Genomic DNA, 12349 nt, shown 5'->3' on the forward strand with positions numbered 1-12349 from the left:
AGTTAGGAGAAATTTGGACAATTTTGTTATGAAGTATTTTCGGGTGAACAAGCCGTAGACTGTGATATGGATAAGACTGCTGTGCTCTATGTCAAGAGTTAATGCTGGAAAGTTACAGGCAGACATTTAGAAATCTGAGGAAGAGACATAATCAGACATTTGTGGAATTTTCTTGGGAAAAATACATGGTATTTGAGGAGTAGATAGCGATGCAGCTTGAGCAAGATTTTTAAACCCTTACAGAGACGTTAAGAGAAGAATTGAAATACAGCATCCCTTTTCGAATAAATTTCCACTAAAAGACCATAAACCTTCTAAGACAAGACAATGCTGTAATATCTGAATGTTACAAACCATCCTGCAAACACACAGATGGCAACAAAACTATACTTGCAAGCCACAGGAAATGGAGAGATATGAGAAATGATCAGGAATAAATCACTTAGTTACAACAAGGGGAACAGCAGAAAGGAGAAGGCACTTGGCTTTTCAGAAGTCAGTTGAGCATACACATGATAAATATGATTCAAACTCCGTGCTAGTTTTGCCAGAAGTGAAGCTATGCGAAGGCAGATTGCTGGGATTTAAACACAAAGTGGTAACATCTGTCAGCATGTATGACATTACGACAGGAAAAGTTAGACAAATGGGTGGCACTAGTGACAAACCAGGACCTTCAACTGTATTCGCTTTGGTAGGAATCAAAACATCAGGGATTAAAAGTATTTTATATTTATAAAATAGAATCCCTACAGTGTGGAAGCAGGCCAAAAAAGTCCACAAAACCCTCTGAACATCCCACGCCCCCTATCCTATCCTTGTAACCCTGCATTCCCCATGGCTAATCTATCTAATCTACACATATCTGGACACTATGGGCAATTTAGCATGACCAATCCACCCAACCTGCACATCCTTGGACTGTGTGGAAAGAGCACCCGGAGGAAGCCCACGCAAACACAGGGAGAATGTACTAACTCCACACAAACAATAGGCTGAGGGAATCAAACCTGGGGCCATGGCGGCAGTGCTAACCATTGAGCTACTGCGCCACCCCCTACGCACAGGTGAGGTCGGCACAACTTTTGCCATGAAGCAACCGAACAACTGAATATTCTCAGAGATGCAGGTCACGTCAACTGCTGATGGTGATAGGACACGTAGTAAAAGCAAGATGTCTAAAGGCTACTCTGTGGGCTGTTCTCTATGGAAAGAAGCCCCCATTTAGAACTGAATCTCTTCTTTCTCTTTACTACTTGAAGAATTTCCTGACGGTCAATCAAAAAATGCTGGGACTCATTTCTAGCGTATTCAAAAAGTAATTCCAATTCTTCACCTTACTCTGCATGAACTTTGCTCAGTCCTTCCCTCACAACAGCAACAACTTTGAAGTTCTGAAATTTTAATTTACATTCCAGAAATCAAATTTTAAGATGACTGGAAATCCTCTCCAGTTTTACTACAGTCCAAACTCACTGTGCCCCATCACCATCAGCAATCAACATGACCTGTAACTCTTTAGAATATTTAGTTGGTTTCTTGCTTCAGGAGTAGGACGCAAGAAGGAATGGTATTTTAGGGATATTTTGATCAACCATATCTTGCAAGTCATTTAGCCACTTCAAAACATTAACATTAATTTAAAATTCTATTTAATTTTTGATGCTGTCACTGTGGAACTTGGGTCAAGCTGCCATCTTCTAGGAAACAACCTCACTGGAGATTAAGTGCTGCCATCTCCAGCAAGGTCAGACAAGTCCAGCTCAATGGTTATAATTGAAAATGCAACAAATACATCAAGAAATGTAAAGAAATCTGTAATCAAATCTTCTTCTACTCTTAAAGAAGACACTGAAACCTCAGACTATGGATTACAAACTCTCAGAAACTAAATGGCAACTGTCTGAATTAAGACACAAGGCAAAACCCGACACCAAGGTCAGAGCAGACTACAGAGCAACACTGATGAAAAAACATAGGAAGACAGTTTTAAAATAACATGACTTCATTCTAACTTACATCAATACTATGGGGCTACCATGAAAATTTGATTTCTGAAATGTAAATTAAAATTTCAGAACTTCAAAGTTGTTGTTGTTGAGAGGGAAGGACTGAGCAAAGTTCATGCAGAGTAAGGTGAAGAATTGGAATTAATTTTTGAACACGCTAGAAATGATTGACCATCAGGAAATTCTTAAAGTAGTGAAGAGAAAGGCAAGATTCAGTTCTTAAGTGACTGACACTTTCCTTCCTGACCTGGGCATTAAAAAAAAAGAAGATTCAAAATTAAGATCAGACCAAAGTGGTTGAGAAACTTGTTTAAGTTAACATCCTATTGATAGTGTAATACAAGATTCTAAAAACAGAAGAAAACACTGAAGCTACTTGTGAAAAATCGTAACAGGATTTCACCTCAATTATTATCTTACAACTTATCAAGTTCCGAGAGCACAGGAACTGTCAGCAGTGTTGCTATTTACATAGTTATTGACTCTGAACTAATTAAGAGTAATCAAGAATACTGTAAAATTGTACAGACTGCACTAAGGAAGAAGTGTGATCATTTGTAACACATAACAGAAGGCAGTAAAGAACATTCTCATTCAATCATCTACTGAACGTCAGGTAGAATAGATGGAATGAAGTTGGGAGCTGAATGGTTAGTTAGTTAGTGCAGTCTGAAATACATGGTCCATATGATTCAGCCTGCTATAGGGATGGGCTTTAACAACAATTTGTACATAGGAAGCCATCGTATAATTAAGCTGTGGGTTTCCCAAGAGATGTCTGAACTTCAGAGATAGAGAATCTGCAAGAATCTGAGATCTGGAGAGCAGTGAACTAGAGGCAGCTAATCTCTATTGTCCTCCTCACAGAACATGGGTGAGAATTCCTCACGGAATTAAAAGGACCAAGTTTTGGAAGATTTACATGAGGGTCAAAGATTTGCCTAGCTTTGGCTAAAGGGAGGAATTCCCAGGGTAAGTCTCAGTGTGAAAGTCAATTTGGGGAGTAGAAGTTACCCCAGCTGAAGAAGTAAAAAGGAATAAAGCCACTGGCAGGTGAGGATCGTTTCAGACTAGTTCCTAGAAAACAAAATTTCCAAGAGAGACAGTCTAGTAAAAAAGCTGGGGAGGATTTCCAGTCATTAAGTTAAATGGGGATCCTTTCTCTTGACAGGTTACCTACTGGATGGCTGTTAGACAATTTGTTTTGGAATATGTTTGTTGCAGTGATTGTCATAAAATTTGAAATCTTATTGTGTGATTCTTCTCACCAATCACAGGAACTGTAAATACACATGTATTTTACACTGTCTACACAGGGATCACAACAGATTCTATGGATACATACAGCATAAAAACAATATGCATGTTTAAACTTGGGCAAACGCTATCAATGGTTTACAATGCAGCCTAATTTGGTGTCAAGTTTGGTATCAATATTCCTACAAAAGAAGCAAGACAAGGAAAACAGTTTTTAAAATATATACTTCTGTATTTATCTTCTGTGGCACTTTAAATTGAAGAATAGAAAACAGAGCAAGTTGAACAGAGAAGAAAAGAGAAGGCAGAGAGGGATATAATATGTCAGATGTAGGTTTGCTCGCTGAGCTGGAAGGTTCATTTTCAGATGTTTCGTCACTCTAATAGGTAACATCATCAATGAGCCTCCAGCCTCCAGATGAAGTACTGGTGGCATGGCCCATTTTTTTTTAAATAAAAATCTTCTCAAAACCCGCTAATAATATGTTAGAACTAAAGAAGCAGTGGAAGGCAAGGATTTTGAAAACATTTCGAAAGCAGTGTTTGATCTAGGAAAGTATTTGAGAAAACTAAAATATCAAGCAACCAACAATAGTGAGTGGCATAGTTCTGAGTTGTAGAAACATTGGAGATAAAGTATGAGGGTGTAAACCGACAAGGACTCGACTTACTCCTAAGGAGGTTAGTCATTAGTTGAGCATTAAGCTAAGGTGAATAGAAGGTAACAGAATGTTTAAGCAACACAATACACACAACTCACCCTAAACCCTGGAGCTTGATCTGAACTTACATCATACCTCCATGAACTGTAGTTACACCGCTTATAGAGTCATACAGCTTGGAAACAGATCCTTCAGTCCAACTTATTGTTGGTACAGGATGACAACAGCACTTGCTCGCCTCTCTGTAATCCAGTCATAGCAGCCAGCAGCTGCTTACAGTTGTTGAGCAGCTCATTGTAAGTCCACCCACATCAGAGAACTTAAAATCCTTGAAAGCGTTTACAAATCCTCTTCCAGCTCCACATCCTCAGACCTTCTCATTCAATCCTCTAACACTAGCCCCTTGTTTTCAACACAGCAATAGATTGTCAGCCATCTTTGCTGTGTGCTTTTAAACTTCCTCCCAAAGCCCTTCTGTGTTATCAACATCTCCTGTCTTTGGAATACACTTCCATTTTGTTTGTTTGTGATTATCTCAGCTAACCAACTTTGCCAAAAAAATAAATAGCTGGAGAAACTCAGCATGTCTGGTAGCATCAGTGGAGAGAAAGCAGAGTTGATGTTTTGAGGCCAATGACCTGGTTTCGGTTTTAGATTTCCAGCATTCACAGTTTTTTTGATTTATTTTAGCTATTCCCCATTGCAGTGTTGCACAATGCTTCAGGACACTGTACTATATTCCAGAAGCAATACAATTGCAGGCTGTTGCTGTTAAAGGAAATGGTGCATCGTATAGTTGATGTTTTCAACAATACAGTAGCATATAAAACGGAAGGAGGAGAAGATTAATAATGGAACCTATTTTAGAGGTAATGGTATAAGCAGAGAAATAGCTTGTGGAGGCAATATGCTGCATAATATTCATACTGAAAAAAGTATGAGGTCAACTAAAAGAAGCAATGCAAGTTACAATCAACAGTTGGTACAAGAACCAAATTTGTATAGTTGAAGGAAAGTGTTACATACCTCCTGAACCATGAGCAATGTAAGCTGTTTAACTGTTAGCTGCTAATTAAACCAATGGTAGTATGACACAGATTAAAGGGTAATTAAGTCAACAGTGATTGAAGACTTAAGCATATTGCGCCTCACGGCCATGCTTCACCTTAAGTAGGCAAATAACAAATACAGTACACATTTTCTCAGACACAGTATTATATATGTAAAACTGTAAATATTTCAAACTAAAACCATTACTTCCCGCCACACCTTCCTCAATAATGTAAAGTATTTCATTTTACTGTCATCATGAGTTATAGATCACAATGATAAACTTTCAGGGAGGTAATAAGGATTTGAGATGTGTCTTAGAAATAAATTATAGGCAATACCCACGAGGATATAAACTGCTCAAGTTTCACTTGCATGATTTATCACAGTTATACAGTCATAGAGATGTACAGCACAGAAAAAGACCCTTCATTTAACTCATCTATGCTGACCAGATATCCTAGATTAATCTCGTCCCACTTGCCAGCACTTGGCCCATATCCCTCTAATCCCTTCCTATGCATATACCTATCCAGGTGCCTCTTAAATGTTGTACCACTTCCTCTGACAGGTCTTTCCATACATGCACCACCTTCTGCGTGAAAAAATTGCTCCTCAGGTCCTTTTTAAATCTTTCCCCTCTCACCTCAAACCCATGCCTTCTAGTTTTGGACTCCCCCACCCTTGGCAAAAGACCTCGTCTATTTGCAGGTAGTTCTCCTATAATGCCGTAGCTGCATTCAGTGAAACCTTGCTTAATAGAAAATCGTTTAATGGAAATAATGAAGCCTCTGGGAAAAGTGGGGTTGGGGCAGACCAGTAAAAGTTATCACTCACAATCGCGCAAGAATCACCCAAATGTCTAACACAAAGTATAGGACAGCCTGAGTGAAGGTTTAAATCATACTTATTAAATAAACAAATGTAAATTTAAAATATATTGTTAATGCAGAGACAGAGGGTCATCATGGTGCATAACGTAGACTCTCTCATTCCTATTAAGTGAGCTAAATCATATATACGCTCAAAACATCTAGCTTCTCTTCCAGTGTTATAGCCTTTCTTTTGCGCTGACCACCAGGACACTTCTTGCTAACATTCTTGTCACTATGCCCCTTCATTTTTTATCAAAATAAGGAAGAATCTAGGAGTAGTGTATCTCTCTCAGAAACTGCTCTCTGTACAGTACATCTCACAGTAAGCTACTCTGTTGGCAACTGACATTGGGACATGCACAGAACGAAGCACGCAAAACAATCACTGCTGGAAACGCGCTATTGCAAATAGAAGTAAGCATTCTCGAAAATTTTGTTCCTTAATTCCTTAGTGACATTATAAGCAAATCTCGGCATGGTGGCTCAGCGGTTAGCACTGCTGCATCACAGTACCAGGGACCCAGGTTCGATTCCAACTTCGGGCGACTGTCGGTGTGAAGTTTGCACATTCTCCCTGCGTCTGTGTGGGTTTCACTATGGGTGCTCCCACAGTCCAAAGATGTGCTGGTTAGGTGAATTGGCCACGCTAGGTTGCCGATAGTATTCAGGGATGTGTAGGTTAGGTACATTAGTCAGGGATAATGTAAAGTAATAAATCTTGCTGGGATACTCTTCAGAAGGTCAATGTTGACTTGTTAGGTCCAATGTTCTGTTTCCACACAGTAGGGATTCTATGATTGCAATTGCGCTGCCTGTACGTGCATTATCCCAGAACTACCTGTACCTTATCCGTGCCCCTCACGATTTTATACACCTCCAATGTCACTTTTCAGCCTCTGACGCTCCAGGGAAAACAGCCCCAGCCTGTTCAGCCTCTCCCTGTAGCTAAAATCCTCCAACCCCAGCAACATCCTTGTAAATCTTTTCTGAACCCTTTCCAGTTTCACAACATCTTTCCAAGAGGAAGGAGACCAGAACTGCAAACAATATTCCAACTGTGGCTTACCTAATGTCCTATACAACTGCAACATGACCTCTCAACTCCAACACTCTATGCCCTGACCAATAAAGGCAAGCATACCAAACATCACCTTCATGATCCTATCTACCTGCAACTCCACTTTCAATGAACTGTGAACCTGCACTCCAAGGTCTCTTTGTTCAGCAACACTCCCTTAGACCTTACCACTAAGTGTATAAGTCCTGTCCTGAGTTGCCATTCCTCAGATCAGGTAGCCTCAAAATATATTAATATATCAAGATGCACATCACGGATTGTTAATTTACATGACATAATCTCAGTGATATAAACTCCTTTATAAATCAATTTGTAAATGCGATTTGTATTAAACCAGCAACCAGAATGATCAAAAGCAAAATAGCACAGATGATAAAGCTGCTGGAAACCTGAAATTAAAATCAGAATCGCTGGACTATTTGATAAAACATTAATTGAAAGGTTAACTGTTTTCCCAGACTTGCTGAGCATTCCCAGGATATTCTGTTTCTACCTCAGGCCAGAAATCCTATGTTTAATTACAAATTTCTGCCAATTTGAGTTCTACAACTGGTCTCTTTTTTGCTCTTACTTGCACTGATTCCAGTGACGTTGGTGCGGTTAGAGTTTGGATGCTCCTTCTGATGAATCAGGCCTGGTAATATTTGCTTAGGGATAGTGCCTGTGGAACTTTATCTCAGTATGAGCTAACACTGCAGTTTATTCTGATAATACAGCTCATTAAATAGGATCAGTACAAATGTAATATCTTTTAACTTAATTTTTCATCATTTTGATAAGTTGCGTTAGGGAAACATAAATGAAAAGATAACAGAAGAAACCTGTAGCATTATTAAGTTGAAAGAAACAAATTTCAGTTGGATAATAAAATGAGAAGAGCTCAAGGTCAGAAAGTTTAATAATTATTCATTAACTATATTCACTAATTCAATAACAAATAAAAGAATTGGAGTTTAAGAGTGAAATGGCATATTCAATTACATAGGGTCTTGGGGAGAACACACACAGATTCAGTCTCCTTTCTGGATAGTGGAGATACTTGTCTTTGAGACAATGCAATGGCAGTTCAATTTCTGGTTTCTGGGATCAGGAGACTGTCCGATGAGGAAAGGTTGAATAGTCCAAGCCTTTATTCCCTGGAATTTGGAAGCACGACCAGTGATCTCAATTAAACATGTAAAATTCTTAAGGGATTTGACAGGATAGATGCTTGGAGAATGTTTCCCCTGTCTGGGAGTAGAACTAAGAGTCACGATCTCAGAGTAAGAGATCGGTCATTTAGAACTTCTTCACTCAAAAGGCTGTGACTCTTTAGAATTCTCTCTCTCATGAGGGTGTGGATGCTCAATAATTTATTACATTTGGGATAGAGCCTGATCTATTTTGATACCAAGCAATGAAGGGATAGACATCGGATGGAAAGTGGAATTGAGGAAGGTCACAGTCATATTGGATAGTAAAGCATAATTGAAGTGGCCTATTTTTTAAATGATAACAAATAGGTTCCTGTGGAGAGCTCTCCTAATGATCTTAAGTTAAAGTACGAGTACTGAGCAATGCAATCCAAGAAGTTTTGTACTTGTTCCGATCTGTATTGAAGCATATGACCTCATGTCAGTAATTCTCAGGGCAACAGGTAGAGAGCTACAATTGGCCGATGTTGCTGCATTAGGGGAGGAGAAAAGGATGGAAATCTGCTCGGACTACTGTTCCTATCTCCACAAAATGGCCCACATGGAAAGGACATGAGGTGGTACGTTAAGGAGATGACTGAATTCTGAGTCTTGCCCCTTTTGCAGGTACAATCTGTAAGTAAAAAATGAGGTCTGCAGATGCTGGAGATCACAGCTGCAAATGTGTTGCTGGTCAAAGCACAGCAGGTTAGGCAGCATCTCAGGAATAGAGAATTCGACGTTTCGAGCATAAGCCCTTCATCAATCTGTACACATGAAGAGTGGCCAGGAGTGGATGATGGACAGGAGGAACACAGGTGACAAAATCATCATATTGCAGAAACACCATGGAGAGTTGGGATGTAGCAAATGACCTCAAACAATCTTTCTTTGAATGCTAACAGTCAGGTGAGTGTAAACCATTATGTAATGTGAATAGTGTCCAGTTAGCCGGATTCACCAATGAGTACATTAACCTCCTACTGTTGTACAGTACTGGATTTACACTACAGCAAGGTTTTATGTAGCTGAGTTAAGTGCCAAAGGTGCAGCCAAACTGACTGGAATTCAAGAGTTGGTTATCAGTTTTTTTCTTTTCAATACTTTGGCCTTTTTGGAATGAGGTAAATGCATGTGTCTGAAAACAATATACAATTCAGTTACAGAAGTGATTTGGAATGTATGCACATCTGTTAACATCCCAGTTCAACAGTGCTGAGTTGGCTGATAGTTATCCAGTAATTTCTGATACAAACTGTAGTCGCTTGGTAGCACAGAACTTTACAATACTGTGCTCAAATGTGTTCTGTCTTCCTAACTGTTTTCAATCACTATCCTGGCTAAGGTGTGGCTGTGCTGGTGTTGGACTGGGGTGGACAAAGTAAAAAAATTACAACATCGAGGGTTATAGTCCAACAGATTTAATTGAAATCACAACCGTTCGGAGCCCCTGCTCCCTCCTCACACAGCTGGTGATACAGAATACATCAGACAGAGAATTTATAAGTTATAGATCAAAGGGTCCTATGACTGATGAGAATTTATTGAACAAATCTAGGTGGCTATTAAATATTTAATCAGTTAGAATGGAGGTGCAGTTTTTGATTAATATGTAAATCGCTGCCCCAAGATAATTTCAGGTTTTCTCAGAATAAAGGTGACATCTTCGGTCAGACTATGCATTTTAGGAGTGAGGTCATGGTTCAAGTCTGTTAGTATCTCCTGGAGTCAGACTGGTTTTATTTCCAAAGTAGAAATTTATAAAATGCCACATTGACTGACTGTCCACAGATTGAGTGTTTTTTTGGACAAAATAGAAAGTATCTGCAAATGAAAATTCACTCCATAATAAATATTATATGTGTGTGTGTGAGAGAGAGAGGGAAAGAGAGGGTGTGTTTATGGAGGGGGGGGGGGGGCTGCGTATGTGCAAATCTTCTCTCACATGCATTTACTCCCTCACAGTCTCTCTCAAATACACACTCATACAGAACCTCTCTTGTATACACACATATACTCTCACACACATACCTCCTCACACTCTCTCTCAAGTACACATATACTCTCACACACTCCCACACACATAAATCCATGGGGTGAATTTATATTTGCAGATACATTCTAATTTGTTCAAAAAGCACACACTCTGCAGACAGTCGGTCAATATGGCATTTTATAAATTCCTACTTTGAAAATAAAACCAGTCTGGCTCCAGGATGAGACACAAACAGACTTGAACCACGACCTCACTCCTAAAATGTATCGTCTGACCGAAGATGTCACCTTTATTCTGAGAAAACCTGAAATTATCTTGGGACAGGGGTTTACATATTAGTCAACAGAAACCTGTACTTCCAATCGAAGTGATGAAAGACGTATGAAAGCCATCAAGGTTCGTTCAATACATTCACATCAGCTGTATGACCCTTTGATCTTTTATTTATAAATCCTGCCTGCAATGTATTCTCTCTCACTAGCTGTCTGAGGACAGAGCAGGGGCTCCAAATGCCTGCAGTTTCAAAAATAAACCTGTTGGACTATAACCCGGTGTCATGTGATTTTTGATTTTATGCTGGCTAACACAAAGACTTGAAACGCAGACAAAGGAATGGAGGACACATTGCTCAGGAAAGTCAGTATATTATGAAAATACAGTATACAGTGATTGGGGTGGGGAGGTGGGACAGACATGCACTGGCCTATCAATTCCCAGGAATTAGCAGTGGACCCTGATTGTACAAGTCAGCAATGAACCTCTGCTGGGCAGCGGCAGTGCCCTGACCTCTGGCTCAGACGATCAGAGTTCAAGTCCCACCTTGGACCTGTGTTGATTAAATGACCTACAACAAATCCCTCACCGTTGATAATTCCACTCTTAATCATCACAGAACAGCGACACAAACTGATACTAAATAATGGCTTATAAACTCAAAAGAGGAAATCTGAACCTCGGAATCAAAGAGGAGTTACAAACCGATGAGTCACCTTTGATCTTTTTTCTGGCTGACCCCCCCATGACTCAATTCGTTGTCCTGTCTTGCAATCCCTCCCAAACTAACACTCTCTCCCCCTCAAAGCCAAAGCCACAAAGTGCTCGCCACTTGTCAACTGGGGCGGCGTGGAGTTGGTCTAATTCTGGGAAGGAGGAGGAGGGGAGGGGGGAGATTTTGCTGCATTTGCTACACGACCCGGTTCCCCCCTCCCGCTGTGTAAGACAGATTAAACAAGGGCCCGAAATTCACCGAGAACTTGGACGGTCTTGGGGAGGGGAGTGACAGGAGCTTTCCAATAAATAAAAGAGGAAAAGTAACTCCAAGGGTTGGCGGATAACATCTGGGAGAGCTCTTTATTTCCCGGTGATCTGAGGGAGAGGGAGAGCCATGCACCGAGAGAGACCCTTTGCCGGGGGTGTTTTTATTTTACCTGAGGAGGTGTTGCCCAGCCGCCGGGCAGGAGCCACCGAGTTGTGCCTGGAGCCGGGGTCCCTGTCGATCGCCCCTCGCACCTCCTCCTCCTCCTCTTCCTCCTCAAACCAGGCTTCCGCCATCATCATACGGAATGTATTAGTGTGCAAAAGGGGGGAGTCAGTACTGCCAGCACAGCACAGCACAGTGTGTGTGTGTGAGAGAGAGCTCCCAGTCACCACCTCCACCTTCCACACAGCACACCGGAGCAAATAGCTACCTTCTCAACAACTTCCGAAATATTCCTCTGCCCACAGGAAACTCCATGGCTCAGAGATAACAAAAGGTGGCGGTAGCTCTTACAGCTGGTTCTTTTCTCTCTCTCTGTCAATCCAGCCCTGAGCGTTGACACTCCACGGTTGGTCACTTTCCCAAATCGTTGGCAGAGATTTGTCTTTTTATTCGGACCTGAACGCACCTTTTCTTTAAAATAAAACCAAGTGTGTTTGTTTATCTGTGAATTAAGTAACCAGTTTGTGGTTTACAGTGACTCAGAACGGGTTGGAGCGTGTAACACCTTTGCAAGCAATGGATGAACTGGCGTGTAAAAAATGGTGCACACGTCCACTTTCAGCCAGCAGTGCCCCTGTGAGTGAGTGAGCTGTCTCAGCCTCATCCTGAGCTTCAAGCCTGGCAGATTCCAGGCTTCAGTCAGTTCAGGTCACTGTAGTTTATTTGAAAAAAAATAAGACTGAAGATACCTTCTCAGGTGCAGTGCAAAGACTATGGACCCTGGGCAGCATTGCAGCAATAGTACTGAAGATTTGTGCTCAGAACTAACC

At 40.7% G+C, this 12349-nt stretch overlaps 1 protein-coding gene across 1 annotated transcript in view; it reads right to left on the bottom strand.

The window, feature by feature from the left end:
* Positions 1–12061, bottom strand: part of sh3d19 (SH3 domain containing 19) — a 136484-nt gene extending 124423 nt beyond the window's left edge. The window contains exon 1 of the mRNA XM_060827409.1: positions 11527–12061. Coding sequence (XP_060683392.1) covers positions 11527–11656 — 130 coding nt within the window. The 5' untranslated portion in view covers positions 11657–12061. The remainder of the gene's footprint in view (positions 1–11526) is intronic.
* Between the last annotated feature and the right edge of the window lie 288 nt (positions 12062–12349).

Source organism: Hemiscyllium ocellatum, chromosome 1 (genome assembly GCF_020745735.1).
Source record: "Hemiscyllium ocellatum isolate sHemOce1 chromosome 1, sHemOce1.pat.X.cur, whole genome shotgun sequence".
NCBI lineage: Eukaryota > Metazoa > Chordata > Chondrichthyes > Orectolobiformes > Hemiscylliidae > Hemiscyllium > Hemiscyllium ocellatum.